Source organism: Exophiala bonariae, assembly GCF_035927105.1.
Source record: "Exophiala bonariae strain CCFEE 5792 chromosome Unknown scaffold_25, whole genome shotgun sequence".
Classification (NCBI taxonomy): Eukaryota; Fungi; Ascomycota; class Eurotiomycetes; order Chaetothyriales; family Herpotrichiellaceae; genus Exophiala; species Exophiala bonariae.
In genome coordinates this window covers 218546-246288 of record NW_027042500.1, presented here as the reverse complement: position 1 = coordinate 246288, position 27743 = coordinate 218546, and the positions used below count along the sequence as shown (strand labels likewise).

General features: G+C 49.3%; 10 protein-coding genes across 10 annotated transcripts; 4 read left to right on the top strand and 6 right to left on the bottom strand.

Annotated features, from left to right (window-relative positions):
• Window positions 1-1881: 1881 nt before the first annotated feature.
• On the bottom strand, window positions 1882-2646 carry LTR84_006593 (uncharacterized protein; the record flags this gene model as incomplete). Its single annotated transcript, XM_064850153.1, has 1 exon — window positions 1882-2646. The coding sequence occupies one exon, from the start codon at window positions 2644-2646 to the stop codon at window positions 1882-1884; it is 765 nt and encodes a 254-aa protein (XP_064703040.1).
• Window positions 2647-3914: 1268 nt separating this feature from the next.
• On the bottom strand, window positions 3915-5621 carry LTR84_006592 (uncharacterized protein; the record flags this gene model as incomplete). The annotated part of the gene is made up of 1 exon (XM_064850152.1): window positions 3915-5621. The coding sequence occupies one exon, from the start codon at window positions 5619-5621 to the stop codon at window positions 3915-3917; it is 1707 nt and encodes a 568-aa protein (XP_064703039.1).
• Window positions 5622-6937: 1316 nt separating this feature from the next.
• LTR84_006591 (uncharacterized protein) lies at window positions 6938-7653 on the top strand (the record flags this gene model as incomplete). The annotated part of the gene is made up of 3 exons (XM_064850151.1): window positions 6938-7190; window positions 7244-7328; window positions 7392-7653. The coding sequence occupies 3 exons, from the start codon at window positions 6938-6940 to the stop codon at window positions 7651-7653; spliced, it is 600 nt and encodes a 199-aa protein (XP_064703038.1).
• A 1702-nt stretch (window positions 7654-9355) lies between these two features.
• Window positions 9356-9937, bottom strand: LTR84_006590 (uncharacterized protein; the record flags this gene model as incomplete). The annotated part of the gene is made up of 1 exon (XM_064850150.1): window positions 9356-9937. One exon carries the CDS (start codon window positions 9935-9937, stop codon window positions 9356-9358), a length of 582 nt encoding a protein of 193 aa, XP_064703037.1.
• Window positions 9938-11014: 1077 nt separating this feature from the next.
• Window positions 11015-13227, top strand: LTR84_006589 (uncharacterized protein; the record flags this gene model as incomplete). Its single annotated transcript, XM_064850149.1, has 3 exons — window positions 11015-11416; window positions 11476-12098; window positions 12162-13227. The coding sequence occupies 3 exons, from the start codon at window positions 11015-11017 to the stop codon at window positions 13225-13227; spliced, it is 2091 nt and encodes a 696-aa protein (XP_064703036.1).
• A 513-nt stretch (window positions 13228-13740) lies between these two features.
• Window positions 13741-14859, top strand: LTR84_006588 (uncharacterized protein; the record flags this gene model as incomplete). Its single annotated transcript, XM_064850148.1, has 1 exon — window positions 13741-14859. The coding sequence occupies one exon, from the start codon at window positions 13741-13743 to the stop codon at window positions 14857-14859; it is 1119 nt and encodes a 372-aa protein (XP_064703035.1).
• A 1185-nt stretch (window positions 14860-16044) lies between these two features.
• LTR84_006587 (uncharacterized protein) lies at window positions 16045-17717 on the top strand (the record flags this gene model as incomplete). The annotated part of the gene is made up of 3 exons (XM_064850147.1): window positions 16045-16345; window positions 16415-17256; window positions 17316-17717. The coding sequence occupies 3 exons, from the start codon at window positions 16045-16047 to the stop codon at window positions 17715-17717; spliced, it is 1545 nt and encodes a 514-aa protein (XP_064703034.1).
• Window positions 17718-18214: 497 nt separating this feature from the next.
• LTR84_006586 (uncharacterized protein) lies at window positions 18215-19729 on the bottom strand (the record flags this gene model as incomplete). Its single annotated transcript, XM_064850146.1, has 1 exon — window positions 18215-19729. The coding sequence occupies one exon, from the start codon at window positions 19727-19729 to the stop codon at window positions 18215-18217; it is 1515 nt and encodes a 504-aa protein (XP_064703033.1).
• Window positions 19730-20940: 1211 nt separating this feature from the next.
• On the bottom strand, window positions 20941-23331 carry LTR84_006585 (uncharacterized protein; the record flags this gene model as incomplete). The annotated part of the gene is made up of 7 exons (XM_064850145.1): window positions 20941-21158; window positions 21216-21756; window positions 21814-22271; window positions 22322-22584; window positions 22642-22872; window positions 22942-23144; window positions 23197-23331. 7 exons carry the CDS (start codon window positions 23329-23331, stop codon window positions 20941-20943), a joined length of 2049 nt encoding a protein of 682 aa, XP_064703032.1.
• Window positions 23332-26514: 3183 nt separating this feature from the next.
• On the bottom strand, window positions 26515-27073 carry LTR84_006584 (uncharacterized protein; the record flags this gene model as incomplete). The annotated part of the gene is made up of 2 exons (XM_064850144.1): window positions 26515-26965; window positions 27018-27073. The coding sequence occupies 2 exons, from the start codon at window positions 27071-27073 to the stop codon at window positions 26515-26517; spliced, it is 507 nt and encodes a 168-aa protein (XP_064703031.1).
• Between the last annotated feature and the right edge of the window lie 670 nt (window positions 27074-27743).

Below are 27743 nucleotides of genomic sequence, written 5' to 3'. Positions count from 1 at the left end.
CGCATCCCATGCATATGAGTATGCATCAATTAATCTCGCCCGTTCAAAGCCCGAAATTCGCAGGTGGCAACCTTGAATGCAAGAGAGATTTGTAGTCCATGGCTGAGCATATCCGTCGGGAAGTCACCCTGACGAAATCATCATGATCATCATCGTAGAACTCGTTTACCCAACCACCCTTTGAGGATGGAGATATACTTTCCCCCAACAACCACAACCACAACCACAACCATATCCAGGGGCTTCAGCCAGGGGCTATATCGATTCCAAATCACATACAGTCCAGTCTTTCAGGGTCCGATCGACTCGCTAGTTACTCGTACAAGAGGAAAAGAGATAAACGAAAGCTCCCGCGCGCGCAGCAAGGGGAAGTTCCGCAGAGATCAGCCCTCGCGGGCGCAAGCTCAAGCTCATGATTGGCGCGATCCGAGCAGGACCATTCGTGTCGCGCATCCCCCGCGATCGTCCTGTCCAATGAGACGTAAAACCGCAGAATAAGTAGCTGGTCTTGACGAATAAATGGTACTTCTGAGTCTTTTCCTGGTCCATGCGTGTGTGAAGACTGATGAGCAGACATCCCGCCCGTCCTTCCCCAGGACACCGTTGGCAGGTACAGTAGGGTAAGTGAGGTTTATCCTGCGACAGACTCAGGCTCGCCGATCAATCGTCACGAGTCGGTTGTACACGTGTGCTTGCTTGGGTCTGAGATCTTCCTCGTATTATTTTTGTTAACTGTTCGAATTTCTACAGGTGGAGGCTTTGTGTCCGAGATTACGCCGTGTAAGGTCACGCAGAGAAGAGGACCTAATACTTGTTTTAAGCAATGCGGAGTAGAGTGTTACGGGACCATGTACTTCGTACACATCTGGTGTATCTGAGTTGGTTGGTTTTAGTTTCGAAGCTGAAGATGATATGAATATTGTGCAACAGTACTCGTGGATCATTGGGCCTTTCCCACCCCATCGACAGATCAACGCTATTCTGAAGTCTTCGACCATGTGCCGGCCGGCATTAATGGATTCGCCAATTTGATCCCAGATTCGCTTGAACGCTATCAATCATAAATCACCTGGGAAGGAACCGCCGCCTTTCAGCTGGTCTCTTCCCATTCTCCGTAGTTCCGTACCCGTAAACATTATGTTCGTGATTGTTTGTAAAAATGGCGCGGTATGTATGTAAAAAGCAACTTCGAATACCTGTGGCGGACCCACTTGCCAGCTCCCCGTTGTCGATTTCCCCAATATCTCGGATTCGTCACTGACGTCCTGACTCGGCCATCCGTATCTTTCAATCTCTACGGTCCGTGTTCAAGATTCCACGGCGTCAAAGCCACGTTTTGCAACCTCATGCTGCCGAGGGAGCATTCCAGCCCCTGAAAGCTGTGAACGCATACAGCTCTCCCCCGCTCTCTTCCTTGACGATATTGTATTGACGAGGTGGACGAGTCAAGCCAAATCCACGCACTGGCCAACGGTGAATACTATGACCGACTCGACCAGAATAACTCGACGGAAAGACCCGAAAACGAATCTTGTGGCGTGGACGAAGTGGCTGTTGATCGCCTTCTGTTATCAGGTGATCAGCCGGTGATCGGTGGGTACTCCGCTCGCCCGTGCGTTCCCATTCTGTATTATGCATAGACGTTTTCGGACGTTTGGACCCAGCAAAACTGTCAAACACAAACACTGCTGTCTTTCAGTGGACACTAGTAGATCGATAGTAGCGAAAAGCACAGGTGGAATAAGCGAGAAAGAACGAAGACTTCTAGGTTCAACATAATTGGCTTTCTGGCATTTTTGCAACATTTGTGGGTATCGTTATGTGTAGAGTAGGTACTCGTAGGTAGGATCATCAATATGGGACTTTGAAACAGTCGTCTTCTCATCGAGTAGACATCCGCTTCCTCATGCGCGGAGCCTTCCTCACAGCTGCGATTGAGCCATGACGTTCCTTCTCAATCCGCCCGTTCGTGGATCCAAGTAAACCGCCATAACTGCATACACTCTCACTGCGTTCCTTGGAACTGTAGGCTCTCACACTATCTGTCTCCAGTGGGAGCGAACTAGGGTGACACTCTTCGATCAACATCGCTAGATCTGGTGCTCGAGTGGCGAGACACTGTAGTCGGATCAACGCCTGCCGTTGTCGTCGACGCATAGTATATGATGACAGTGCCTGTGCCTCTAGGGATAACGAGGGCCGCGGTGACGATGTGGCAATCATGGAGTCTGACATACTCAAATCCCAAAGCGTAGGGTCAACATCATCAGATTGGTAGGAGAAGTCGGAAAGGTTGGTAGCAGGAGTCTCTGGACCATCATAAAATCCTTCGTCACCATCGGTGTCTGAGGAAGACGATGGGGAAGGCATATCGCTTGGTGGTGAGGGAGAGTCCATCTCAATGTCGATCAACGCGTGTGATTGCATTTGAGCGGTAAGAGCAGTAACAGAAGGATGTCGAGGAGCTCCGACGTATCTGTAAGAGTCGAATCGTGAATCACGACGTGCGGCTGGTCGAGATGATGAATGAGGTGAGGAACATCGTGATGTGAAAGGCGAGATATCAGCAGATGTACAATCTTCCACGTTCACTGCGAGGGTAGGTGACTGTGGGGATGTCCCAAAGGAGAAGTTCTCGTTAAACATATTAACGGTTTCGTGTTGTTTGACGGTTTCGGCGTGAGCGCTTCAATGGAGAACTATTGAAACCAATATTCGGAAGAAAGGATATGTGAAAGGACGTGAGCCAAATTAATGAGGTGATGTACTCGAAGTCGGTCGCCAGGAGTAAACAGATTGTACCAAGTGGTGGGATAGCCAGAAGTTTGGCCGCTCGGAGGAATTTATCTCAACCTTTAGTATCACCGAGACTGTAGGGCAGAATCGGGTGAGAAAAACGAACCGTGGGGAAGGCGCTGAAGGTTAAATGGAGAGTGCATGTGCATGGAATGCTAGCTCGCATTGCCGTTTTCCAGAGCCACTCTGATAAGCGTGGAGTAGCATCTTCTGCAGCGGCCGTCAAAGTCACTGGAGTTGAAAGGCAAAAAATCTTGTGTCGAATCGGATATCGTTTTGTGTGCAGGTGTGGATGAATGTTGCTTGAGAGCAAAAACCGACGAAAGACCATGGGTCTGGGGCCAGCTCGCTTACCATCGTGGCATCGTGGCAGTAGAGTGGGTCGAACTAATACCTCCAAGGTAAAGTGACGAGCGAAAGAATGACCGAAGTTTCGGTGCTTGGGTAGCGGGTAAATAAGGCCACGATCGGCTAAGTCATCCCCTTTTTTCCCTCTGAAGGGTGATAGGTGTCTGCGAACAGTTTCGGGCGTTGCATGGGTGTCGGAGGCTTGGAGCAATGGGATCAACAGGCATGGATAGACCCTCCTTGATGGGCCAAGTGGTGCCATCCCCGGTGGACTCTAGGCACTAAAACATCGTTGCTTTTCCCACCTGCCGGAGAAAGCTAAGTGGCGCCTAGATGGCCTAACCAGGCACTGAGAGCCGCCCAGCGTAATGCCCTTTGCGAACACCACCTCTCATTGCTCCTGATGATCTCCAGTGTGACGTTGCAGCTTTCTTCAGAGTTCTCGGCCCTTCTGTGTTTTGTGATCACCAGCAAATTATCCTCATTTCTTCATCGCGTCACATTCATCTCCTCGATCACCTGCTGTTTTCCGCAAGCTAATCTGTCGATCAAAACATTTCCACCTGGTCTTCCAGAGTTCTTCCACACAACCTATAAGTCGATTGGTGTCTATGACACAAATAGCACTATCCTTGTGCCTAGTGTAGTGTATTTGATTCGTCCACCAATTTCGGTGGCTCAGCGATGACTTGCGATTATACGATGTCCATCAACGATGTGTTCCATTTCGGTGACAACCCTTCGACATCTGCAAGATTGGTTTTACCCAGCTACCACAATGCAGGTATCTGATCATCCACCAAGAAGCAGATCCATGTGATGGAGTTTTGACCGTAGAGCGGGCTACAATACAACCTTTTGGGGTGACCACGGTCTCCCCATTTGACGTCAAGATCGAATGGGCATTCCTGAGCTAATCGCAGGCTTAGTTCGGCGATACCCCCAGAGTCAGTATGAGATAGATGACCGTTGATGTATTCCTTGGTCGCATGTAACATGGGTGATACGTTGCAGATTTCATAGTAGTCATCATGGAGCGGACTCTTGGCCAAGAGGAAGAAATGCGAATACAACTCTTGCAAGCCACTCATAAATTCGTCCAATACCTCGTCCACATTGCTGCTAGTGGCTGAAGCATGTGAGGCACCTGAAGATCCGGGGTTTTTGGACGCACTCAGTGGTGAAAGAGGAGTGCTAGTCATTATTGGCCCCTGGTGTCTTCTGTTTTCTTCATTGGCCAAGTTCAACCAGATATCGTCTCGGTGATGAGAATTGAGTTTCTGGTCGTGTCGATCTTGTGGTAAGAGACAGCCACCCAAAAGATCCTCTGAAGATAATTTATAGGTCGAGTCATTCCAATCAACCCCTATTAAATGCTGCAGGGGAGACCGCAGATCACTTTCAGCAGTCGATGACATGGACGATTTCTCCAGCTCTGGTAAAGATGCGGCATCATTGATGAAGCGGGTGACATCGATCAAACTCGCGAGCATGAAGCGACTGCGTCCACTGCTTGGGATGATCAAAGGTGTGAAGAGAACGAGGTGGGTGACAGGATCACCAGCTGCATCTCTTCCAGTAACGATATCCATTGAGGCACCTTCGCATTCCAAATTGTTGAGGAAGAATTGCTCTCCAACATTGAATATGTATCTCAATTCTTGTGACGTCGCAATTACTGGAAATCCCAAAGCATTTGCGTCCAAAATACAGAATGACTTGAAATGCTCTACGAGTTGCCCAGTTTCTGAACCATTCTCATCCAAATCGAGATCCGTCATCGAAGCCAGCTCGCTGGGAATGACGGTACTGTTGGATGGTGATTGCAACCAGGATACATGCTTTTGGCGCTGCATTGGGCGAGCATGACTCTTCCAGGGATCATCCGCTATCGAGTGTGTCTCACCAAGGCGCGAGTTCACTCGAATTGAAGAGTCCCTCCGAAGAAGGTCACGGCGCGAGTTCTGCACTCGCAGTGTCGAGACACTAGAATATGTAGCTAGACTATTGAAGCTAGACACACTGGCTTCACGACTGACGACGGATGTAAGGCTTGGCGACACAGCCTGGTGGACTTGGTGATGGGGTACCGTGGAATGTTGGAAGTAGTCATGATTGAGGTTGAATTGGCTGAGACTTCTGGCAGGTAAGAGCGACTGGCGTCCAGCTGTTCTAATTGCAGGCTCTGGCGGTGGTGTTTGAAATCTGTTTGGAATTGAAGCCGATGTCGTATAGCCCGGAAGGCTGAAATGGCTACTGTTGAAGTCTGAAAAAAGCGAATGTGAGGACGGATGGTGACGGACGGACGTTGTTGATGGATCGGCCTTCCGCAATATGCCTGATCCAACGGTTTGAGGCGATTGATTGCTCGGCTTTTTGGATTTTCCAAAGGAGAAGACGTCTTTGAGACTTTGTTTGAGCGACTTGCGCTGGGTGCCAGCGCCAGTGTGATGAGTTGATGGTGTCTTGGCAGGCATTTTCGCACAACCTGAAAATGATGCCAGTGGCGTTGTTGAACAAGCAATAGTATAAAGTGCAAGAGCAGAGGTGAAGTCTCAACTCTCCACCAACAGACTGATGCTGAAGTGCAACCACGACCGATGCAAGGCAACAACCAGACCCCAGATTAAAACGACTTTGACAACGCTAAATGCAAGCAGCCACGCAACATGGAAAACATGGATTTCGCAAGAACAGTACCCGTTTAACGCCTTGACTAACCGTTATGATGTTGGTGAAGTCTCTCAAGCATACGAGATGACTACATTGTGGTCAAGTGAGGCTTTGTCACTGCAAGACTGGATCGTGCAGATGGCGATCGACAAGTTGAGAGTCAGGAAAAGTCTGTGAAGTTCTCAGAGCCCACAGCACACCGTAATTGCCGGCTTGGAGAACGGCTACCATGCAGGGGCTCGGGGCGAGGGCCAAAGCCGACCGGGGAACCACGGCTCTACGCCAGTTTGGGGTGTCTTGGGTCGACTGGGCTGTTTCACGTCGACGACAGACTCAGAATATCGGGTCTGATGGTCGAGAATGGAGACGGAGAAGATCCAGGAAATGGCAATATGTTGATATTACCAAGTGACTATTCCTTGGGGGTTCCATCCGTGGTGTTGGTAACCCTAATGGTGGAACCACTGATCTGGTATCGGTGAATAATGAATTGTCGGGAATAACGTGTGACTGATGCTCAACCTTTGTTGACAAGCTGTTGTCCACGTATGGATATGTATATCAAGGTCGGTGATCAAGCGATCCATGTAGATAGTATGAGGTATCTTGAAGTGGTTCGCATCATGCATGACTGAGGCGGCACGTGCCGTTAAATCAGGACTGAAGGGATCTTCCCAGGGGTCTTGAGATAGGGGAGGAGGCGTAACAAGGACTCCCTGGAAGGAGCCATTAATGCCTAGACGTGAGGCTAGAAGCGCCCTAACAGCCCCTAAGCAACCACCAAAGAGCCTCATCCTGAGCACCAAGCATGCTCCGTCCCAACATGGCATGTCAACCGAGTCATCACAAAGCGGCACGAGACTTTGACCTCTTTCAGCCTCGAGAAACACGCTGTTATAACCTGCCCAATCACAAGCTTGAGTGACTGGGCGAATATCTTCCCCAATTCATTCCGAGATTTCAGTTCACAAAGCTTCGTCCACGCTGGTGAATTGGAAACCGGTCCTTATCCCTCTTTTCTACAACCTCTTATCGACCCTGATTGCTGGTGTCGGTCATTATCCTATCCTCCACCCTTTGTTTACCCGCCCTTGCGCTCCTCGAGGAGCCCACAGCAGCCATGTCTGCAGCTCCAACTTCTCGCGCCATCGTCCGGCAATCAAAACTTCTCCTGCGCCGAAACAACTTTAGACAAGCTTCCACAACATCAGAAGCTGCTGCCAAAGCACAAGAAACAGGTCAACAGGCTGTCTCGAAAGCTTCTGAAGGCCTCAGTCGCGTCCAGAGCTCCGCTAGCTCCGCCATCTCCAAAGCCGGCGATGCGCTAGGAAAGGTTGGCGGAAGAACGGGTAGAGTGATTTCTCGAGTTCAATGTACGATTCAAGAGATGCTTTTTCCAGGACCAACATGCTGACAAGATGTCCAGCATTAATACCACCAACCATCTACTATTCTCGTGTTGGATTGGAACTCTCCAAGATTCTCTACAAGGGTCAACAATGGGCTCCTCCGTAAGCTACGGCCCAGTCATTGACTATTCCTCAAGACGTTCTACCAGGACTGACCCTTTTCAGCTCTCTCGCCCAATTCCAATCATATTTCCAGCCTCTCGCCAATGTAGTTCGCAACCCCCGATCTCTCAGCTCTGGCGCCGCCTCCGTGTCCAACTCGATAAACCTTGAAACCATTCTCCGCAGCATCAGAAATGTCAACCGTCAGCAATTAACCACTGTTGGACTTGTCGGCGCCGAAGTCCTTGGCTTCTTTACAGTGGGAGAGATGATTGGACGGTTCAAGCTTGTTGGTTATCACGGTGACGCTCACCATGGGCATTAGACAGGGCGAAGGAAAGAGACATCCGCAGAATCCGTGATTGCAAGATACGCTTTTTTGTGGTGGACAATTGCGGAGGGTCGCCATGTAATCTTAGGAGTTTATTGCACGAAAAAGAAATGGTCAATACATATCCTCAGGTTTTCAACGCGGGAGAAGGCTTGGTTTTTTTTGTTTTTTTCCCCTTTTCACTGAATATTACAATCCCGGGAGCTCTGTCCCGTATGATGGACATTGAACCTGATACACTGACCATTCACCAATACACAGCAAAGGACTTATTCGAAATGCAGCCAGGCAATCTTGCGGAAGAGATGACACGAAAGAGCGCTCAGACACTTCCGTTTTGCTCTCCTCACATACCTGAACCTCATGTGAAGTCAGATATCCAGGGCCACCTGTTTCAGTCAAGTGAACTCGCCAACAGCTTCTGAGCAACACCTCACAGGCCAAACAATGGGGGCCGGCCTAAGCCAGATCGTGAAATAACCTAGGTTGGTAAGTAAAGAATGGTGGTGGTGTTCCATCAATGGCCAGACACCTGATCTCACCATATGTTGGTGACCACAATATCCCCAGTCATTGCAAAGGTCTCGAAATGTACACAGCCATGGTCTACAAATGTTTACGAGATTTGATGATCCGCCAGCTGGCAGACGAAACGACACATCATGGCTCAAAACGGGAGCTGAGTGTAAGTTTCCTGTACGATATGAGTCTTCGAACTTTTCGGAGAGTTCGAAATCTACAATGTTACTTTATGGCTCACCACTTAATGATCCTTCGGTTGGAGGGAATGCATCTAATTAAGCCAGGCGACTCCGGAAATCAACCCAGTACGCCGCTGGATGCGAGAAGCATGCCTACGCTACCGCTACACTGCATATGTATACAGTCCACTAGCCGAGGCCAGATAGATGCGAGACATGGCACGGATCCTGCATCCTAGATATATTTACGGGTAGACACTAGACACCGGACGATCCGAGAAGCCGCAATCCGCAATTTCCACCTTCAGGGAAGGTGGTTTCGAATTTCCATGACATAAAATAGTAGGCGGACGATAATAGTTTTGATGGTGATGATCGCCACTGCCGGGAAGGCCGGTCGCATGTATGTATGTCTGTCTGGAGGTATTCCTCGCTTGCCTGCTGGAGTGCCTACTTTATTGACTCTAGTAGGCACCCTAGCTTGCGAGATAAGTACTAGGTAGTAGTAGCAGTAATTCGTAGCGTTATATTTACGTCGTAGTCAGGCATCGCATGGACCGTCCGTTTCGGGTCAGTCGGCCGTGTCGCCTCCGCCGAGTGTTGCGTGATGACATACATGATCGTCTGCATGCACCGTGAGCATATTATTACTGATCTTGCTGGGCTTTATGAATAAAATATGTGAACTTTCATGGTGAAGCCCGTGTCCGAGATTTTGAGGATCCCTGTAATCATATTCCGACGAATGTGAGACCAGCTTTGGGTGATACTGTGGATTGATGGCATGTTTATTTCGATAGCCAGATGTTCGCCTCACGAAGGAATATCAAAGTGAACTATGCTTGTATGGCCATATCTTTGATACAGTAATACTTTGACACTTTGCTAGCACCATCTTCTCATGCATCGAGGTTTGTAGCTGGATGGCTGGGCCGAGTCGTAAAGAGGATATTTACCACTCAACTACAAGAGTACTTTATGCTTCAACACGCCGCTCACCTCACACCCTGCTCAACAATCGGGGGATCCTTATGGCCTTTGCCTTTCAGCTTTCCTCCAGTTGTCGATCCTGCAAACACTCGTTTCTCGAATCCCGCTTCAACATTATGCTCTCCGGTCGCCTTCTTCCCGCGGTAGGAGCGTGTTTCCTCCTTGACGATGACTGTTTTCTTCTTCGCACCGCCCTCCACCTCAGCCGTTTGTTGACTCAGACTCTGGTTGGCTGGTGAGGCGTCAAGCGGATTGCTCCAGTGACTCTGACGCTCGGCTTTAGAGCGAAGCTCGGACGGGTCATTGTCGTATTCGACCTCAGAGAATGCGATGTTGGACTGTGCAGCCACCACATCGTCGGTGCCAGATTTGGATGTCTCGTCAGACTGTCGGTCGATAGCATTGCGGTCTTCAAGAGCTTCTCGCTTCTTCTGTGATGATGGACTTTGCCCACTGGGCGATACGCTTTCAGCAGCATTCGGATTGTGACGAGAGCTGGTAAATGCTCGAGTCTGCCACAATGGTACGATCCTGACCTTAGCGGTTGAGCATCCACGGAGGACTCTTGGAGCTCCTTGAAGTGCCATTCTTTGAATTACTAAGTAGCGGTAGTCTGAGCTCGCCTCGAGTGGTAGATGACTCCTGTCACGCGGTTCGTTGACTGGGATGAAATCTCGGTAGATTCCAGATATATGGAAAGGATGAAGACGGATGACAACAGGATAAACATGATTTAGAAGTTTCCATCTTGATCGTCATTTCTTAGCTGAAAGCCTCTGTAACACCCGTGGTTGATGCGCATCAATGATCTTATGTAACTAAGACGTCATTGGCATGGAGATTTCCTGGGGAAGGATATTGAGTCATACAATTACCTCAGCCCATCCTAGATTGACAGGGAGATATCAGAACCCGCCGGCATTGAGATTACATCAGAAGCACATTGGTGATAATGAGTGGTGGTGAATGTCGACCATCGACTGCTTCTTCCCTTCGCATCGGTCAACCTTTGGGTGGGAAATGACGTCACGCTTGAATACCTCCTAGTAGTGACCAGCTCGCTACTGGAACAGATTTAGGTACGTTCTTTGACAGTTTTGTCTTCAAGTATCAGAACGATATTGACAAAATCATTGGCAATTTCACCTGGGTAGCAAATATGGCTGTCTTGACAATACCATCAATTGGCCGGCCCCCTCAAAGAAGGACCTTGATTGTCACCACCTCTTGCAACGCCGCTGTATCCCATCTCCCGTTTGTTCTTTACAGTAACACAGCATGACGTGAAGTTCTTGAACTCTTAGGGTTGCCAGAGGAAGCAAAAGGATGTCTAAATCCGAGATTACGGTCACTCTCTTTCAGTTTCACAGCGATTCCATCTCCACGGAGTTAACGGCTCCGTAAATCCTACAATCCGTCAACTACAATCCAGTAAGTCAAGTTGAGGGGACTTTGCTTCGGGACTCTTTGTTCAGTGCCACAGAGAATTACTTGATCCTGCTGTCCATTAAACTCTATGCCCTTGCTACATCCGTGATCAATCTCGTCCTCCTGGCTTCATGATGGCCCCAGGGGTTGAAATTGTCCAACCTAATCCTAGAAAACGGCGCCGGGCTGCTCGATCCTGTGAGGAATGCAGACGGAGGAAAGTGAAATGTAATCGAATGGAGCCCTGTGGTCATTGTATTTTCTCCAATAAACAATGCCATTATGGCCGTGGATCAGCACAACTTCACGGACATGCAGATGAACAAACTTCTGATGGCCAGATCGTCGATGAATCTGCGCCCGCTGTGCACGTGCATGCACTCAGTGCCACCCCACAACAGGTCTCCGTTCCTCTGATGGGACCGAGGACGCCCTCAGTCTTATTTCGCCGCACTGGGCATGTGTCGGATGCCCAACTCACTGTACCTCGCTCAGGTGTCATCACGACATCCCTCGACCAGGAAACGAGCACTATTGTCGAGCGAAACGACATCGGAAATGCTTCACAGGAGTCGACCATCTCCTTGAACAAGTCCAGAGTGTTCGGAAAGAGCCACTGGACAAACTCCACCCTTGAGGTATGCCGTTGTGTACGGCTCACACAACTATCTTGGCACCCTTTGCTAATGCTCAGTAGCTTCAAAAGACAGCCGCTGTCCTGAATCCTGAAGATGAACATGCAATTGGTAATGAAGATCTTGCCAGACTGAAATGGGAAATTGGGTCTCTCCTTCAGATGTGCAAATCTCTTTCCAAGGCTATCAAGTCTCACCAAACAAGCATGCCCCGTTGTGACTCACAGGCATATCCATCAATCGCGAAAATTATTGTCGATCAGATGGTTTGTTTGTATGCAACACGATTTGAGTCTGCATTTCGCATACTGCACATCCCGTCGTTTTGGAGGGAGTACGAGATGTACTGGAGTGGTCCTACTGAAACTGAAACTATCCTCCGGTTAAAGGTCCAGCTTGTCACAGCTCTCGGAATGTCTATCTGCCCACCTACCATGGACACACCCGATCTATACTCAACAGCACGCCAATGGTTATACGCCGCGCAGGACTGGCTAGCAGGACCCATGAAAAAGAGTTGTATTACCATCGCTGGCCTACAGGTGCAATGTCTTCTGGTCTTGGCTCGGCAGGCTCTTGCGCTTGGGGGCGACCTAGTCTGGATATCCATGGGGACAGTCACTCGGACGGCCATGCAGATGGGCCTACACCGTGACCCGAGCCATTTCAAGAGGATGGGTGTACTGTAAGTTCTGAGGCTGTTAAGCAGCATGACACTCTTAACTGACGATGACATGCTCTGTGTCAGTGAAGCTGAGGTCCGTCGAAGACTCTGGGCAACTGTCTTAGAGCTGAATGTTCAAGCAGCCTTAGATGCTGGAGTACCACCTACTATATCATGCGATGACTTTGACACGGAGGCACCATCCAATTTCAATGACGAGGATATTGATAACCAGGGTGAAGCACTCCCTGCACACTCCATCACCGTAGTCACCGAGTCATCTCTCCAGCGCTTTTTGTTCCAATGTCTCCGTCCAAGACTGGAAGTCGCCAGGATTATGAATGGCATAACATCTGTCCCCTCGGAAGATAGGTACAACGATTATATTGCTCTAACCACCTCAATTGTCAACGCCTGCCGGGGTCTTGGTGCTTACATCAACAACACTAACAGTCCCGACACAGCACTTTTTCATAGAAATTTTGCAGACCTCCTTCTCAGACGCTTTATACTCCAAATCCATCGACCCCTTGTTGGCCAAACCCGAACCAACCCATTGTACTATTACTCGAGAAAGATGAGCCTCGATGCGGCTATGGCGATACTCTCTCCGGTCTCGAGAAATACCGAGTTCGCACACCTTGTGCTCCTCGGGGCCGGTCTGTTCAAGAACCGTATGATCCACGCGTCTCTAGCCGTGGCGTCGGAATTACTAATGGAAATTAAAGAGCAAGCACCATTAGGTCACCACTTGCTCACAGCGGACGTTTCTGCATACAGGAAGATATTGACAGAGGCCCTGAAAGAAGGAATCCGGCAGTCGGCAGAGCGAATTCGCCTTGGAGAAACAAATGTGAAACTACATATGAAATTGAGCATGGCTCTCTGTCAGTCAGAAATGGCAGGCGAGAGTTCTTCATTGACGCACCATTTGGTCCAAAGCGCCAAGAAGAGTCTGGAACAATCGTATGCTACAATCTTAGAGCGGGCAGCTTCTGAAGGGGTAGAAATTGAACCTTGGGAACGTGGTAGGACATTTGAGGACGTTGAACGAACGGACTTCGATCCAGAGAGCTTCTCAATGCTCTCTGACTTCAACCTAGATGACCTGTTCTTTCTTCCTCCTGAATTCAACACCCACGTAACATGAGTGTATTCTCAAGTTTGAGCGGAGAGACAGTAAGAGGATATGACCGCGAATAAAAATGGCAGGTTATTGTCTATATCGTGTTGAGTTCGGAGAAGAATTTACTCCTTCCATCTATGATGGTCTCCGCTTGCTCCAAAATATCCTCAGAATCCCTCGTTATGTGTGGACTAGACAAAACCAAGAGCAACGCATCACAGCTGTACACGTTCTATCACCAGCCGATTCAGGAAGCATTAAGATTGTCTTGATACTCGAATGAGTAAACACTGGTGGACGTCCGCAGTCCACCTCTAAAACCCGAACTGCGCGGGGCGGGTTCCGGATTAGCAAGGCCCGCCCAAAGTCCGGCACGTGCTGTCCAAGATCATGGCCATATATATAAAGCCACGGCGAATGGTTCTTGAAAGTCAAGAGATCATCATTCAGTGCAACTGGACGAACAAGAACTTGACCGTCGTATCACCAATACTAAATAGTACTAATCTACAGCCTCCAACCCAACCCAACCCTACCATGGCAGCGACATCAGATCTACCAACCCATCACAGGGCACTCGTACTCGAAACAATCGAGGAAGGATTCTCTGTCAAGAAGGTGCCAACTCCACAACCGGGGCCTGGCAGCGCAATCGTACGGATCCTCGAAGCCGGCGTGATCTCCTACCACCGCGAGATCTACAACGGGGAACGCGGCTATGAATTCCCCAAGCCCATCGTCGGAGGTTTAAGTGCCATCGGCCGCATTGGCGCTGTAGGTCCCGATGCGGTGGTCTTGGAGCCAGGTCAGCTGGTCTGGGTGGACTGCGTGATCCATGCGCGAGACAACCCGGATTCATTGTTCCTCACGGCCATCCATGAGGGCATGGATGCCGGCAGCAAGAAACTGAGCAGTGACGTCTGGCGTGACGGTGCGTTTGCAGAATACATGAAGGTGCCGCTGGAGAATTGCTTTCGACTTGATGAGAACAGGCTCTGCCAGGAGCTCGGGTATAGTGTGCGTGAGCTGATGTACATGTTGTACATGTTGGTACCGTTTGGAGGGCTGAGGGATATCCGTCTCGAGCCTGGTGAGACAGTCGTGGTGTGCCCCGCGACTGGGGGTTTTGGCGGAGCGGGCGTTCAAGTCGCTGTGTCGATGGGTGCACGGGTGATCGCCATGGGACGGAATGAAAAGGAGCTGGCGAGGTTGAAGGAACACGTCAAGAAAGGCACACCAGGTGCCAACATCGAGACCGTCAAGATGACTGGCGATCATGAGACAGACGCCTCCACGCTGCAGGCTTTCGGGACCATTGACGCCGTCATCGACCTGACGCCACCATTTGCAGCTCAGTCGAAGCACCTGAAGAGTGCAATTCGCGCATTGCGTCGTGGAGGTCGCTGCAGTATGATGGGCTATGTTGAGGATGTGATCAACTGGAATGTAATGGCGATGAACCAAACGCTGAAAGGGAAGTTGATGTATGAGCGGGAGGATATAGTGCTTTTCGTGAAGATGTTGGAGCGAGGTCTGTTTCCTCGAGGAAAGGATCTCGTTGATCCCAAGGTTTTCAAGATGGATGAGTGTAAGGAAGCCCTGGACGCTGCGGCGGAGTGGACGGGGATTGGCAGAACAGTGATGATAGAGCCATAAGAGGGCTTCGGTCTTCAGTTCGGCCGATTGAGGTTTACTTATGTCTTACCTGCCAGTATATAGAGCATGAGTACATCTTCTCCCTTGGATATTGACATTCGTCCCATATCGGGCAGGTTCTTCAGGACGGGCCACCGAAACTCATGTTTCCAGAGCGCGCCGGTATAGGGACAGCATCATGAGTGGAGCTTGTGTACATATTCAAGCCTCCATAGTCTTCTGTGTTGCAGTCCAATGTCAACCCACTAAATATCGCCCAAAGGAGCATTCCTGCCTCTTTAGGCAATTTGTCCAAAAGAGATCGATCGAACTTGGCTGATCGATGGAGTCTGGAATCTTGAATATCTGGTGTGCCAGGTGATGATTTTTGCTCTGGTGTTACAGGGGAGCTTTCTTGTTGGCCAATAATGGCGATAGTGGTGGGAGGAAACTTGCTCACTCGGGTACAGTGGAGCAAGCAGGGTCTTATTGGCGGTCTTCTTACTTCGGCTATCAAAGCGCTTGGGTAAGCATCTTCGCACTAACTAGAGCCTCAGGATACCATGAGTTCCTGATGTCCGATACTGTGGCATCAAAAGATCCTTCTCATTTATTGTTTTCTCTGTGCGAGGAATAATGGGAGCGAACAGCCTCGCTGACTATCTTGGATGGTCAGATAGAAAGCGCACAGAGCATCACTAATCCAAGACAAGCATTGTCTCGCTTGGAAGTGATCATCCTGAAAACTAAACATCAATTCACTGCTATGACAACTCGCCACCGATAGAGATAATCCCACAGAGCCGACGTTTATACCCTCTACGAAGGACTTGATCTTGCGCGTGCCGATGAGGCTTTCGCCAAATCTAGATTGAACCCTTGGTTACGCTTGCTGGTGGATTGAGCAAGTTTTGATTTTAGGTGTGGCGCCGTATGCATGACTTAGCCTTGTGGGCAAGTACGAAGTACTAATGAACAAGCGCCAGCGAAGGGGCTTGCGGCATCTCGATTGGAGGATGAGCCGTTCTCTCTCCTGTAAGGTTGAGCAAGATTCATCTTCAACATGTGGCACGATGATTATCCACGTTCAGGAAATTCTTTATATGCTTCACAGATATCTGACATGGCTTGCCGGCTTGCGAGAATCATCTTCATTTCGTCAAGCCAGAATTCTCTGCTGGTCTTTTGTTGACTCCGTCTTTGCAAATGGCACGCTCTCTAATGTCCTGGTGGAAGGACGACCTTGCCCGAAATACCTATGTCTACACCAATTTCCTCATCGGCATACCCTTCTACTTGTTCGGAACCTATAGTGTTTACCAGATTCAAGTCACGGGGTTCATGATTGGTACTGATGGTCAAGGGGGACCATGTATGGAATACTGCATCGTGCCGTTTGGCAATGGTCAACTTGATCTGAATTCTGTCTTACTATACATGAACGCAATGACATTTGGTATCGGAGGCTTCGTCGTCATTTTCATCGTTGCCTACGCAGATTACTGGAGTAAGTATCCACATTCCCAGGCGAAGGAACGATGCTCTGAACACTTTGGGGCTGACACATTGGACATAGGGAGGAAGACACTCCTGACCACCGCCATGATGGTCCTCTATGGGATCTTTGTGACCCCCGCTTACTGGCTGAAGAATTACACAAAAACCGATTTCAACTCGCTGATCGCCCTGTGGGTGATGTTTGGGCTTCTCACATTCATCTTCATGGCCCTCCTCAATATCTACATCCCTCATTGTATGCGAATTGTTGAAGAGAACGCAGATCCAAGCGAGCAGCGTGTTGAGGATACCAATCAGATCACCAGTGAAACCAAGGGCCAAAAATATGGATTCGTCATGTCAATCTTTGGGCAGGTAGCCAGTTCTGTCTCGGGGGTCTTGATGCTCATCATCGTCATCATTCTCACCGTCACACTGCCGACCGAATCGGGTCAGAATGCAGGCCTCATTGTCACGACTGTTTCAGGCTTCGTCACCATAGTGGGCTCCGTGGTCTGTTACTATGGATTGCCTGAGCTTCCGACCAAGACGTTGCCACCTGGCCATAGCTGGAAATGGGTGTTGTTGGAGCTAATCTTACCCTTCAGAGATCTCTTGCTTCGCAGGAAAAACATGTTGTTTCTCCTCGTGGGTTACACCGTATATACCGACTCTCTGTTTGCCCTGAGCTCAGTCACTGGACAACTCTTCTATGTTGAGATCAAGCCGAGTACATTGGAATACTCTCTCTACTCCATTGCCGGGCCCATAATGCTTGGAGTATGTACCATTGTGTTCTACTACTTGCAACGTTGGGCTAGGTGGAATCTGGAGAAATGTTTGATCGCAGGCTATTTCCTGATTCTGATAGTCCCCATTTGGGGGTGTATCGGTCTTTCAAGTGTCGATTTTGGTCTCAAGGTGAGAAGACAGAATAATTTCATCCCTGGTACCTTACTGACTTGTGGTATTTACTGTAGAATCGCTGGGAGTTCTATGTTGCACTTCTTGTCAACTTCATCTCTCAAGCCCTCGCCAACTCGACATGGAGGATTTTGTACGCAGAACTGGTGCCAAAGGGAGAAGAAATGACCTGGTTCGGGCTCCAAATTGTCCTGAGTTGTTCCACGACCTGGATATCCTACGTTGCGAACGGACCGTTGCAGAACGCAACACACCAGTTACGTTTCCCATTAGTACTGTGCCTGATCTTTTTGTTGGTACCAGTGGTCCTCGAGTGTTTTCGAGCCACCTTGCCAGTGTTCAAGAAGGATAAAGCGCGATGGCAGGCAGAGGATAAGTTTGTCGGCGGAACTGCTTCACCAGTGGCAGAAACGCCTGCAAAGGGATTCAGAGACACGGTCTCCCAAGCCTCCTATTAGACTAAGCATAGGTATAAGTCCATCATCAATTTAAGAATCCTTCTGCGGATACAGCAGTTCATTGGCAACCATTTTGAGGTTTGGAGACCAGATTGCCTTTCGGTCAATAATAGAACCACCTGATGAGAATTGAAAGTCGCCCGTTGCACAGGAACTCGGACTTTGAAATCCATGTTCTGCCTTCAATAAAAGTATGAATAAATGTGCGGTTCTATCCTGGACGGTGGTTGCCCATCCATCAAGTACCAAACATGAATGTTGTGCATGCCGACAGGGATACATCCGGCGTGGTTAATCAGGATCATTTTCCCGTAATTGCTGTTGCTTGCAGCATTAAGACAAGCTTGACATTCGAGCATCCTCAAAAGTACCACAGGCAATTCTACAGCTCAAAAACCAGAATGTTCGAGTCACAAATTCTAAGTTGCGTATTCTCAGCCAGTGGACAACTTTTCGTTCTATCTGTTCCCAAGCTCTCTCCATCGACTGTTAGCTGGTCATGCGGCAAACAGTCTCCGTTGTAACCACCGTGAGAATTGTACGACCTTGGTATCAATTCTTGTAAAGTAGTCCGCAGCAGTAAAACAAACCAATGTCGTAACTAAAACGCCGGGCAGAAATGCCAAATACCCAGTGTCGCCCAGGTACCGATGCCGCAATGGATGCATGAGATTCCACAAAACTGCAAGTACAAGCGGAGAGTGTACCACATAGAGGCCGAATGATAGATCACCGATGTACTGACTTATAGGCCAATGCAGAGGCTGCCTAAGGGCAGTGCCAGGGTAGAACTCCAATGAGTATATGACCATAAATGCACCAGGGCCGAACCAGAAAACGTGGTGACCCGATTCTTCCCACCATGAAGGATAGAGGGAGATGAGAAAGCGCCACGGGAACGTACCCCAAATGCCAAGTGTGTCACCGTGGTTAGGCTGGCCGAGAAGGATAAGTCCACCCACGAGAAGTGTTACATGCCCGATCTTCGAAAGCAGAATCGAACGGTCTGATTGCCATCTTGCCATGTATTTAGCCTCTGGAACTGGCTGAAGTGATAGCATCGTTGCACCTGTGATTCGATCTCCACCCGAGTTACTAGCTGCCTCTTCTCTTCCCCCTCTTCCCTGAATCCGCTCTGGGTGACGACTCAAAGAATAATCCGCGATCCATAATCCAGCAAAGAACTCTGATATGTAGACTGCCTGCCAGAAGTAGCAGATGAGAATAAGAGCCCACAAAAGCACCATTCGTGACCGTGTAGCGAGCTTGCAAGCAGCAAGACAAAAAACGAAGAGTGCCACACTTCCGCGATACTCGACTGGTATGGTCCACAGAACCCCGAGATACTTTGGCGAGAAGTTTCCCGCGCCGACCCAACCTTGAATACCATTGGCAAAAGGGTTGCAAAATCGGATTGCATCGTATATGCAGTCATTCAGTTGTTCCCGGAATCCGTTCTTGTAGAGGGGCACGATCATCCCATTGTACCATCTATACCGGACCAGTGGAAAAGTGAGGATGATGCCGATGCTCGAGGAAAGGTAAAGTCGGAGGTATCTTCGGAAGGTGGAGGAGGCCAGTGCATCGAGGAGTCGTTCAAACTCTCGTCGCCGGATCAAGATAAGAAGGCGATAGCCCAGCACGTAGCCAGAGATGATGAAAAACAATGCCACCATGCCGGTACCTTGAAAGAAAAGACCGATCAACGGCTGGTTCCGCCAGCTAAGCTTTTCGGTGTTGAATGCATGAGAGATGAAGACGATGACGGCTGCATATCCACGCAGAGCATCAAGATAGCTTGTGGGCCCGATAGTGCGATGCTTGATTCCGCCGGGTTGCAGAAAGCGTGGGAGTGCTGAGACGAGGGACCTAGTCGATGGAGAGCTCCACGGTGTCACCTTGTCGCCGAATCGTGCCCATCGAGGCAGTGGGACCTCACTGTTGGTCCCTGAGCCAGTGTTGTTGCGTTGCGGCTCTAGGTCTAGCTGATCTAGGGTTCTATACTGAGCCATTAGAGCGCAATGGGCCTTAGAGTTGTAAAGATGCAAAGTCTAAGGTAGACGGAGGCAAACCTTGAGGCAGGCGGCGGCGAAGTCTAACTCAAACTTTCAAACAGGCTCGGCGGGCCCATCTTGGTATATATTAGAGACTGGCACTGTCCAGCTTCTCATTCAGTCCAGACTCGTCCTCGTTCACAAGGTCTGCATACGGCGCCATGCTGGGCGCGTCACGAGTTGGCTTTGGACTTCAGGGGTTAGAGCCAAGCATGCTGTTCCCATCTTGACAGCCTTAAGATGCACGGGACAGAGCTGTGACGTGAATTAGATTTCAGGAGGGGATGGCTCTTAGGCTTTCATCGCGTCTGTCTTGGGCTTTCCAAGTCATAGTGCAAGTCACATCGCAAAAGTTGGCTCAGACTACAGAATTCATGCCTGGGTAGCTGGTGGCCATATCCCGCGGAATTTCCCGCCCAAAGAAGACTGATGAATGTTTGTTGCAACCTAGGTAGCTTACCTGGATTCAGGGGCTATATCACTTGCGATGGAAGACTCCTGATGCTTGCCAAGGCATCACGTTGGCATCGGTGGCAGCTGGCTTTGAACACACTTCGTGAAACCTTGAGTTACGCGTTCTGTGTCAGAGCTGGGCCTATTGTCAATAGAAGGGATGACAGCGAACCGCTCGCTTCGCATAAATTCTCTCACGAGCTGTAATGGGCACTACACCGCTGACAGGTGTTCGAGGTGTCAAATGGTGAACAGGCGCAGATGTCAAGTACTTAAGTTTAAGATTGGAGGTCGGGAATAAGCCTACCTACTTGAACCGACCGGCTTGGCGCGGCCAATGTTCACCCCCTAAGAATTGAGGACTAGGCATGTATGGCACCGCATCTGATGGTTTTGCTGAAAACAGTGTCAATTTTACGAATGAATCGGTGACCAGTACCAACTACTCGGCCTTAGATCAATACTCTGATCATCTAACGGGCTGTTATTTACAATAATCTGGCTACTATGTATCTGTGTATTGACAACTCAGGTTTAAGACACAATTCTCGATTCGTACAAAAGGAGCTGAATAGACCTTGTATCTAGGCTGATAGTACTTTATGTGCTTAGGCTTGGTTATTTCGATACTACCTCATTTCAGCCATTGTGAGAGCGAACGAATCCTCAACAACCGTGTGACATGGCGAATAGGCGCGCAGGGTATCATCAAAATATCAGGACTTGATAGCGACCTTTTCCTCTGGAGTCTGTTGGCCGCTTTCTTCCTCGATCTCGGTGACACGACCGTGTAAGGCAGGTTTCTTCTTGCCAGTAATATCCAGGAACATTGATTTGACGGTGTGAACCATTGTCTTGCGACCTTGCCAGAGTGGAAAGATTCCAACACAGAATGTGCTGAAGAATAGCCACAGAATTCCCACGACAACCCACCCTAAAGTAGGACAAGTTAGACACATACCCATAGATCGAGACAAATGCAAGAACTCACCTGTAAAGAATTTCTTGCTGAAGATGTAGCCAGTTCCATACAAAGGCATTGGCCAGAGGACGAGCAGAGCAATGGTCATAAAAACTGTGATGCTTCTTGCAATAATTGCAGCCTTCTTCAGCTTGGCTTGCTCAGCAGCCTCATCTTCTTGTGACTGAGTGATTTGGGCTTGCACCAGCTCAGCATCGACGCTTGCTCTTCGAATGATCTCCGAATCGTCGACCTTGCGAATATCTCTCATTGATTGCCAGTCATAGTTTTGTTTGCCAAATGCATAGGTCAATATGGGAATGAAGATCAGTGGACTAAGCAAGGCTGTAACATTGCCTGCCAGCATGGGATTGTTGGATCCAGTGCAGTCGACATTAAGAACGCCGCACTCTTTCTTCGCTGTTACCAGCCACGCAATGATAGCACAGATGAATCCCAGAACGGGTGCACCAGCTGCAGCTTGCCAGTTCTGGTCTTTCCACATCAACGCTAGTGTTGCTGGGAGAACCGCGCTCGAAATGATGCAGCCCATCAACAAATAGAGGTATCCCTAAAAGCAAGATTAGCGAATTATAGCTCGAGACATTCCAGAGATGGATCCACGTACCATGCCGACACCAGCATAGAACAAGCCAGTGCTGAATGCTGCGAGGATGATAGAGTAGACAACGCAGGATACGTGCGACATTCTAATCAAGAATTTCCCAGACGCCTTAGGATTGATATAAGTCTGGTAGATATCGTAGGTCCAGATCGAGGAGACAGCAATAAGCTCAGCAGAGGAAGCAGAAGTTACAGCCATGAAGATGAGAAGTAATGTTGCAGAAGCACCACCTTTCCCCAGGAGAGCAACTGCGGCATATGGCAGGACCAATCCAGCACTGACGTCGGCATGTGGAATCCGATTTGGGAATGTGGGAAAGACTGGGTTGTTCTCCAAGGCTAGCGCTGCGAGGCCCATGGTTGTTGCACAAAGCCATGGAATGGCGAACCAGGACAATCCACCCATCACGTAACCAGGAAGCGCATCGACTGGTGACGCGGCGATAGCCTTGTTATAGTATCCTACTAGTGGTTAGCAAGTATGTAGTAAATATGTAGGGCTCATTCCGCACCATTGTCGAGGAAAACTGTCCCGAAGTTACCGACAATGTTGATAACAAAGAAGATGGCACCTTCTCTGCTTTGCATAGTCAAGTAACTACCCTCCGCGTTGCCCTTTACGGGGTGTCGCGCAGATGCTTCCACCAGTAAATCCCAGACTTTACCAGGTGAACCTACCACCTCATTCGTGGCATAGGCACTAAAGGCGAAAATGAAGATAATCACCAGAATGATGACCGTGTGCACATAGTCAGTCAGAAATGTAGCCTTGATTCTGTTTCCATAGTCAGTGATCTAGTTGTGCGGGCAGGAAAATCTATCGATAACATACCCTCCAAACATGGTGTAGAGGACGACGCCAACTGGCAATAAGAAACACGCAGCGGCAGTGGGGACACCGGTAAGCGAACTAGCGACCGCACTTCCACCAGTCAAAAGCATGGCGGTGACAAGAATGTTTGTCATGAGACCAAAGACCATGAAGACGATGTGCGTAACAACACCATAGCGCGCTTTGATCACTTCGAGGAAAGTATGCGCATTTGGCGCTCTACGTTTGAGTCTGTGTAGGTTGTCAGAGTCTGCTCCGGAGAACGCTGATACCGATGATTCAATTCTTGTGTGAACTCACTCAATAGCCAAGGTCGCGAAAAGGAGAATCTGGACGGTAGCGCCTGATGCGTACCAGAATGGGCCGCTGACACCATAAGAGTAGGCGACACCGGATGATTGCAGAAGGGTTGCAGCCCAAGTCCAACTGCTCACGACTGCGGCAGCGACAAGACCCGACTTTACAGTTCTGCCAGCCGTTGAAAAGGCTTCCGAGGTTTGCACCTGGTATTTCATGTCAACATGATGGCCCTTCACCAAATTAGCAGGCACTGACCTCTCCATGGTAACGCTTCAAAGCCCATGTAGTGAATATCATACCCAAGGCAAAGGCAAAGCCCAACCCGAGGATGATTCCATAGCCAAAAGCCTGGGAAAGAGGCACATAGGCAGCTCCTGCTGTGTCCGACATGATGGGTTACAAGGTGTGTCTCAAAGACCCCAACAGCTGTCAATCAGTTGTCTGTTCGAACAAGGAATCCCATAGATAGTTGTGGGGGTTTATGCCGAATATAAGATGATGTTCGAATCACCGGGAATATCAGCCCTAGCACAAAAGAAAAGAGCCCTCCACAGGAAGGGTGGAGAGACCATGGAGGACTCCGATATCGAGCACGCCATGATATGGGACACTTTTGCTCCATGACAGCAATGTTCAACACAAAGATTATCGTGGAGTTGTCTGTGTTCGGACATGGTTCAACCATTTTTTGTTTGAAATGCTCGTTTCTTACCCACGAATGAACAGCTTGCACCTCGGAAGGTTCTGGCACTAAGGTACTTAGCTGGAGATCACCAGATAAGCAAGTCACCTTCCAATAACCTAACGGGGAATGGACGGGCTGGTGGAGATGAAGAGCAGATCTCCCGGACGCGGGTTCGCGATGGTCGACGAGAGGCTGAACAAGCCGTATGAGAAAGTCGCACAAAAAGGAAAGGAGAGGCACGAGCAGCCAAGAAAGCGTGGAAGGGGAAGGTCGGAGGGAAGTTCTTATCAGTACGACATTACGTTTCAATTGGCCCGCGTGTCAGTTGATATCGGATATCGCCTCCAACACACTTTCATCCTGGTGACTAAACAAAATCATGCTTCCCGCCAATATCTCAAGCTGTGTGGTACAGAGTCTTATCAATGCCAATCATCCTTGTAAGCCTTTTGCCATTTGCTTTTTGAGCTGTGAGGCTCCACAAATAACCATGTTCAGAGTTGTAAGTTGTCATCCTCAACACTTATCCTCTCCCACATTTTTCCAGGCCGACATCTTCATCTCCGTGGAAATGGGTGTGACGATCTTTCTGTGGACCCTACTACTAGCCTAACGGTGAGCGCATCTGGATGTTGAATCTTTGCATACTGTTATGCGTCTCCTGCATGGGTTGAGATGTCTGGGGAGGAGAATAATTTCTCTGCCGGGTTGGCAATTGCGGAGCTGAGCACGATTCCGGGGTCAACATGGTGTCAACCTAGAAGTCAGGGTCTCCAGCACATGCATCAGATAAGAAGACGCACATTCAAATGGCCAGGCTCATCATTTGGCACTTGAGATAAGCTCTTCAGCAGGATAACAGCCGCCATCATCAGAGCTGTACACCTTTTTATTGGTAAAAGCATCAACATGGGTCGCTCGTCGACTTGGCTGCAGACTGAGGCTCTTGAGAACACTTCTGAGAAGACAGAAGCCACGGGATCTGAGATTCTAGATCTGTCTAAGCGACACGGTTATCATTGCTTTTTTCCGATTCTGTGGTTATCCCTCCAATGGTCTTGACTTCTCCGTCGCTTTGAGAACGCCACTGACTCCCTCATCCTTCTACCAGCATATCTTGAGATACGCCGTGTGCAGGACCGGGGAGTTTGCTTTGTCATGTGGATGGTCAACAAGGTTAGGTAAAAACTATGAAAGGTTCTGGAGGATGCAAGGATATCGGTCAGGACTGATAGTAGGCCGTGGAATGCGGTGGGAAGCAAAGCCTTGGTTCATCAAATTTACAGTTTTGGGATCGTGGGCACGTCCAGACCCCTAATTGCTTCTGGATAAGAGGCTTCATGGGAGTATAGCTGCACAGATCGAATGAACAGCTGAATTGGCATACGCATACCTATTCGAGTAGAAGTCATCCGTCGTCGTCGCCGGTAAGCGTTCATGGAGAAGCTGAGCCTCTCGCAAACAATCGAGGCTAGCCTTCGCCATCACATTAGCGGTGAAGTCTGGCTACACTTCAATCTGATGCATCCCGTGATCAATCTCTGCGTAACTCGGTCGAAAACGGAACATCAAATATGATCCAAAACCGATAAGGCGTGGGGGAATACGAAGTAGAATTTGCTAATGTGAGGCTGAAACAACTGAGTGAATATCTCCGCAATGTCGCGAGCGCCAATTCCCAGCCCCCATATTTCTTGAACACATCCCGTATCCTCCCGTACTCGTAATCGGCAATCTGGGCTCATCGCAATCATTTTACTGGTGAAAGAGATAGTTCACCTCTTGCTCTGTGGTCATCGAGTATTTCCTTAGTCCAAGTTGACAAAGCGCAATAATGCGGCATGTCCTCCTTTCGCCAAAACGCAAGACCACGCTCCGCCACACATCCGATGCCACGTCTTAAAAATGCAGCTTCTGGCTGAAGCCTCGCTGATGGCCATTTTGGAGAGATGTTTTATAAGGCAAACAGCTTTTGAGAGAGAACACACGTCTCGATCTCTAGGATGCCTGGTGAAACGCCGCGCCGTAAGTTGCTATTTGCCCCGGGTGGTGGGAGGCTACCGACGCAGTGACTCTTTGGTGGGATTGATGAGCACCAGATATCCACTTGAACACGCAATTTCCGCTGTTGACAGCTCATATAAGAGCAGCCGATTTGTGAAGAGTGCAGCAGAGGGACCAGACCTTACGAGATGCGTGAGTCAAGGCTTCCAGCTCATGCCAGCATCTATCTCTTGAACCATGGCGGTCCTAGTGCCCTGAGGATGAACAGCTACACGGTATCAGCAGACAGTAAGGCCAAGACTAGCACAATGCAATATGATATGTTTTCGCTGAAGACGAGAAGAGGGGCTATGAGTATTGCTTGTTCATGGTATCACATTACTATATGAGAGCTAGACTAATACTATGTACAAGAGAGACTCATTCAGTTTCGTCCCGAAACGGAGTACTTACAACCTGCGGCACGTGAAGCCAGGGTCTCGATGCAGGTCTTAGGGAGCCCAACCGCTCTCCCAAGGACAATTTGCCCTTCCAGGTCGATCCTATGCCTGGTCCACGACCACTTGGATGGTGAGTTGTGTCCAAGTGGTTTGTCGTCTGTTTGATGGTGTAAAGAATGTTGCTTTTGATGTGAGTGTGCGAGGTGCTGCTGTGGAGGGTGTCGTTGACACCAGTGTGGTGTTAAGAGATGATGTTGAGGAGAGTGTTGTTGATATTTAGTGTCAATGTGGTCTGGTGTTGTAGAGTATATTGGCAGTGGTGTTGACGACGGTGGCCAATGACAGTGATGTAAAATGTTGGTACTGCGTGGCTGATATCAAGGGTGTTTCCTCCACGATGTGGGTGGCTGTTACGGCTGAGAGGCCTTCTGATATGTAACAGCTTTACTCCCACATGGGGTCTTTCTTGGTGTATTTCGGCTTGCTGTCGAGGAGCCGAAGTGCGTATGATTGATTGCCAGATACCACAGCGGGCATCTGGGGAGGAGAAGGTGGTGGTGAGATAGGGCAAAAGGCCTTGAAGACCTTCCGATATGCGTTGAGGGCGAAGATGTGGCTTTGGTCGCCGTTGCCCCGAGATTTGTGGATGTCATTGAGCTCCTTTCGGCACTCAATGGTCTTCTTTAAGTCGTCCAGGATGTTGTCGGGCATCTGGACATTGGTTTTAACGAGGGTTTTGGCGATTCCCTCTAGATCTGAGACCTTTGAGGTCTTTGGTGCCCAAAGGGCCTCTCGTTCCAGCCAGCTTTGAACGTTGCGGCTGGCTCTTTTCGAAGTGCCGTAGCACTTCTTGTATTCAAGGTCGTTGTCTGACCCTGAGTTTTCGCTGTCTGAGCTATTCACCTGTCTGTCAATGAGCTCCGTTGAATACAGTGCTTGCAACTTACGTATTCAACGACGCCCATGAGCTTCGTTGAGAGATGGTGTGTCCTGCCATCTTCATGGTTGATATGGTGTGTAAGAGGTATTTGTCGGACGCTGGATGATTTGAGGAGGTCGTCAGCACGAAGCTCGAAGTATATGATTGGAGTCATTATGCTCACTATGGCTGTCTGATTGAGGAGATGGTGTGTAAAGAGTGTACTTGTGTCGAATTTGAGACGAGGGTGATGTTGTTATGAGATATGTCGTTGTCAAAAGGGGGTATAATGTCTGGTGTTTATGAAGAAGGTAGAAGGAGAAAGAGAAAGAGAGTCCTGGACTAAAAGATGATCAAGTCTGGGAGGTCAGAAGAGCGATGTCGACGAGACTGGAGTTCTACGAGGGCATTGTGGAAACTACAAACTACGAGCAGCTCACGGACAATTGCTACAGATACTTTCCGCCAGCGGGTCTCAGAGACGATGGCAAGGCACAAGGAGCGACTCAACTACGGACTCCGGTCAAGAACTCAGTGCACGGAGGGTGGTATGAGTGGCTCGATGCCTTGAAAGTCAATCCCATTGAGAGAGAGGCTCGAGTTCTTGCGTCAATATGTCCATCTCAAACCTGTTCGAGAGTTTTTGAAGGCGAGCATGCAAGGCTGGCCAGAGCAGCCGGGGAACCATTTCAGTCGCCAATTTTTCTCATGACCGTCTACAGCGAAGATCCTACCATGCCCTGATACTTTACGA